This window comes from Lontra canadensis, unplaced genomic scaffold (assembly GCF_010015895.1).
Source record: "Lontra canadensis isolate GAN:19392208 unplaced genomic scaffold, GSC_riverotter_1.0 scaffold174, whole genome shotgun sequence".
Taxonomy (NCBI): Eukaryota; Metazoa; Chordata; class Mammalia; order Carnivora; family Mustelidae; genus Lontra; species Lontra canadensis.
In genome coordinates, this window is record NW_022631168.1 from 87965 (window position 1) to 92538 (window position 4574).

At 58.6% G+C, this 4574-nt stretch overlaps 1 protein-coding gene across 1 annotated transcript in view; it reads right to left on the bottom strand.

The window, feature by feature from the left end:
* Positions 1-3410: 3410 nt before the first annotated feature.
* LOC116860342 (paraneoplastic antigen Ma6F-like) overlaps positions 3411-4574 on the bottom strand; it is a 6058-nt gene continuing 4894 nt past the window's right edge. Inside the window, exon 3 of the mRNA XM_032846381.1 lies at positions 3411-4431. Coding sequence (XP_032702272.1) covers positions 4081-4431 — 351 coding nt within the window. The 3' untranslated portion in view covers positions 3411-4080. The remainder of the gene's footprint in view (positions 4432-4574) is intronic.

Genomic DNA, 4574 nt, shown 5'->3' on the forward strand with positions numbered 1-4574 from the left:
CCCCCCACAGCCCTGTGGGCACTTGTCTCTGTGCGTGCTGGTGGGCAGGACTGGGAGACAGGATCACCGAGGGGAAACAGCCCCGGGGCCCAGCCACGTGGAGAGAACATCCTGGAAGTGCTGCCCCTGCAGCAGTGCTGAAGCCCGCTCAAGCTCGAGTTCCTGATGCAACCCCCTTGGCCAGCTTCCCCAGTCCACCACCATCCCAGCACATTTGGAATGCACCAGAATGCACCAGATGACGGAAGTGGGTCCTAATGGGAACAGACTTGCACTGCCTCCCCAGCCCTAAACCTTGGAGAAGATCGAGTTCTGGGGCCCAGAAGGTGGCCACGGGGGCATGGGTTCACCAAACGCTCCCTTGAGGCCACCCTGAGCCCGGAGGCCCCACTTACCCAGAAGAAATAAGATGGCTCCTTGGGGACCTAGCTTCTAGAAGAGTCTCTGGAGCCCTACTCCAGGGGACTTGTCCCCTGAAGCCCTGTGAGGCCATCAGAATGTGTTGGCAGAGCAAGACTCGGGCCCCCACATGAAGCCCCTGTTGGGGAGCGGCTCAAGGCCAGTTCCTGAGTGCCCGCCAAGGGGCAGGCAAAAAGTCCCCCCCCCCCACAGGCAGCCAGCAGGCTTCTTTTTCATCGTTCAGGGCACTCCATACCGGGGTACTAGTTGTCTTTTGTTGAATACAGTCACCTCCTCTACAGATAGGAAACGGGCTGGGACTGGGATAGGCATGGGGCCAGGTGTGGGTATCAGTCGCATCTGCACTGGGCTTCGGGGAGGGCAGTCCTCACTCTCAACCTCCACCCCTTAACCATCAGCCCTGGATCCGACCCCACGCACTGGAAACCGTGTGACTGCTGGGGTGGAGCAGCTCTCCACTCCTCAGGGGTCCACCAGCTGCCCCCGGGTACAGGCAAGGACAGAAAGGGGCTGGATGTACGTGGACTTACACCGTGGCCAGGCAGAGGGCACAGGAAGGAGACCAAGAAGGAAACGTGAACAGTGTTATGGCGGTCTGCCTGCGAGGGTGTCTCTGACCCACCCCATCTGAGACATGAGTAAAGCACCAGAAGCTCTGGGGAACCGGGAACAAGGGCTCCCCCAGCAGCCTGCTCACTTGGCTGGATGGAGTCAACCAGTGTGTTCTTCCAATTCACATGCAAACTTCACTTGGGCCTGGGAAGGGTTTTCAGGCATGTGCCCTGCTGCCGACCCCAGATTGGGGACTCCCCTCTCTCCACCAGACTGATGCTCCCTCAGACTTCAGCTATAGCACCCAGTTCCAAGATACAAGAGGCAAAGGCCCACCTACAGTGCCCCATACCCCGGGGCCAAAACCTTAGGCTCCCCTGGCCTGCTTTCCCCCAACCTGCCCTGGAGGGCATGGACATGGCCTTCCCAACTCCCAGCCGCCCAGCAGGAGCAGCAGCAGCAATGTCCTTTCCCGTGCGGAGGGTGGGAGCTCTTTCAGCAAGTGTCATTTGCAGGCTCCTGCACCACGTGTCCTTAACAATCACATCCCACTGCCGCTGATGGAAGCTCAAAGGAAATTAGCTGAAGAGTGACAGGTGTCTCATGGGTATTTGGGGAGGGCTGGAGAGCCAGGCTTGGAGGCCTTGCAGAGAGGAGCAGGAGTCTGAATCACACTGCCCTGGGCAGGTGCCAAGAACTGCTACAGCTCCGTCCCACAACTGGGCACAGACGCTCCAACTTACAGCGGCGATATGAGAGCCACAGCCCCACTGCTCCTCAGGAAACCAGTCTCGACGCCCCTGCTGTCACCAGCGCACCCAAGTGCAATCTATGTGGCCCCTGCTAGTTCCCATCTCTGGGCCCAGAGTCATCTGACCGATGGGTGCTGGTCATGTGCCCAGGCCCTAACTTCAGGGGAGGCTGGGAAAATGCCAACCAGGCATTTTCTGCTCCTTCCAGCCTCAGCCTCAAGTGGCAGCTTCCCAGGACAGAGGAAGTGAGCAGTGTCCATTGGGCCCACCTAAGTGGTGCAACCGCTTCCCACCGCCTTTAGTGTGAACCCAACTACCCCCACCCCAAAACATGACCCCTTCAGAGAGCAGACCCGTCCCCTCCCCTAGCTATCGTGCATCCCCCTTCATTGTCCATCTAAGTAGCCTCATCTTTTTTTTCCTTGACACCAACCCTGTTAGCAAGTGGAGGCAGTAGGAAAATATGCCCATTCTCCCAGAAACCCAAGTGTCTAGATTTTTTCAGTTGCTCAGTAAGTGTTGTTAATGTTGTTCCATGATGAGTTTCATGCTTAGAATAACAAAATACATTCGGGGTTCTTCAAAAACCTATCACTTTTTAATAATGACTTTCTCAACAAGGATGCTATGGGAGTTGGAGCTATGACAGCTCTTTGATGCATGGCCCCACTCCATTCACTGCACACCTTAAGCAGTGTACAATCCCAGGAACTGGATGTCAGCGACCCCTTTAACTTAGTAAAGAAGAAAACCATGATTACTCCCACTCAGTTTCAAAAGGGAAAGAGGACAGGACCATCCCAAGATAAGGGCCAATGGAACCCCAAAATTTTACAATCCACCTATAAAATAGAAGAAAGGACCTGATCATATCCTAGTCTTCCCGTCCAAGTGCCTCACATAACCTCTCACTGGAAAAGTCTCCCATAGGTACTGGACAAAAATCGTCTCGCTGGCTCCCTCCCCCAACCCCAGGAAACCAGCAAACCCTTCCTTATATTGCCCACAGCAGAGGCGAGACTCAGCTGAAACATGCAATGAACTTTATTGAAGAAAACATTTACTGAAACCATCAAAGAGGGAATGACAACAGAGAAAGGAACATCTAACAGCCACTAGAGCCCATAGGTTATGCCCCGCTCCTCTTGGGGTCCCAAACGAGGTGTCTCTGCTTCCTCCAACACTGTGGCCCTCCTGCCTCCCTTCCTGGGGGCCCCACGATCAACCTCTGGCCAGGACAATAGAAACTGGCCACATCCCCTCACCCCAGGGCACCCTCCCCTCTGGCTGACATGCTGGGGCCTGGTGCCACCCTAAGGCCTGCACAGGACAGTCCCAGGAAGGTGGAAAACGCAGCAGGGGACACTCGGCCAAGCCGGGGACACGGAGTCACAAGAAATAACTGGGTGGCACATCAGAGCACGGTTCCCGTGGAGACTCCCGCTGGCCACCTCGGTCCTTGGTCGGTTCCTCCTTCCCGAGGTCACGGGGCGAGCAGCAGCCGTGCCCTCGGGCATCCTTCCGGCCGTCTCCTGGAACTGGGCTGGGGATCTCGGGGCTGGGGCTGGGGACAGCTGCTCAGAGAAGCGCACACACACATCTCCACGAGAACAAGCAGCGGCCGGCTTGAATCTACACCGAGAAAGCAGCGGTGGAGCTCACAACACTGGGAGAGAGCAGGCGGAGCCCCGGTCACCACCGAAGCTCACGGCAGGCCCCCGGGCGGGGGGTGGCTGCCCCGGTGGGCCAGGACACCCACCGCGGGCTCCTGCACACCTCAAGGCTCTGCACAGGAACGGGACCTAGTGGGGTGGGGGAGTAACGTGACACGTGGGTCATAAGGGCCCTACAGAGACACAAGCGGGTTTCCCAGAACATGGAGCGACGTGCCCTGGGGGATGTACATGAGGGTCTCCCTCTTGGGCGACCCAAGAGGCTGGCACCCTTGAGGCGGTTCCTAACATCTCCCAGTCCAGTGTAGGTGGCAGATGGCTCTGGGTGCCCCTCACCTAGGCTAGGATCAGCCACTCAGGGGTGCTTCCCAGACTGGCTGCCTGAGTTGGCATGGATTGGGACTGGGGCTGGGGCCAGGTATGGTGCTGCCATGGGTTGGGGGGGGCACATTTCCCCGCCCCATGTGGTGTCAAATGTGGTCATCCTGGTCACTTGGAAGGGCTCATGGTGGTGGCTAGGGTGCCTTGGGGAGATGGGGTCCTAGGAATTTGTTTGGGCTGAGTGGGCTGCTCCCTCAGCCCTGCCCCCCCACATGGGGTGAGGCTGCTGCCCCGGCATGGCCTCCCCCTGCCTCCAGAGCTCTGCTGCCTGAGAGGAGAGGGGGCCCCTGGGCCTTCTGAGCCTATTTGCCTGAGGAGGACTTGGGGGGGATCGTCTCCCCAGCCCCATCCTCATTTCCCGACTCCTCTGGGATGGGCTCCAGCCCCTCCTCAGGGGGCCCTCTGGCCTCCTGATCTCCGGCCTGGGCTAGGTCCTCTGGCTCATAGCCAGGAACCCCTGGGCCCACCCTGGGAACTCGGCCCATCTGGGCAGGAATGGGACCCCCAGGGGCCTCTGAGGGTCTTGCCTGACCTAGGCCCACAGAGATGGGAGCATTTTTATCTTCGTGAGTGGCAGGGAAGATCTTGGAGCTCTCCTGGGGGGCAGGGGCAGCCCTATCAGCTTCCACAGTGCCAGGAACTGCCTCACTGGCCTCCACGTTGGCTGAGACAGGCTCAGCAGGATCTTCGTTGGCTGGGGAGGCCCCGGTTTCATCTGCACCCGCAGGGGTGCCCTCAGTGATGACTTCAAGAGCCGGGTCAGCCCGGAAAGCATCTTCGTTGGCTGGGGGATCCC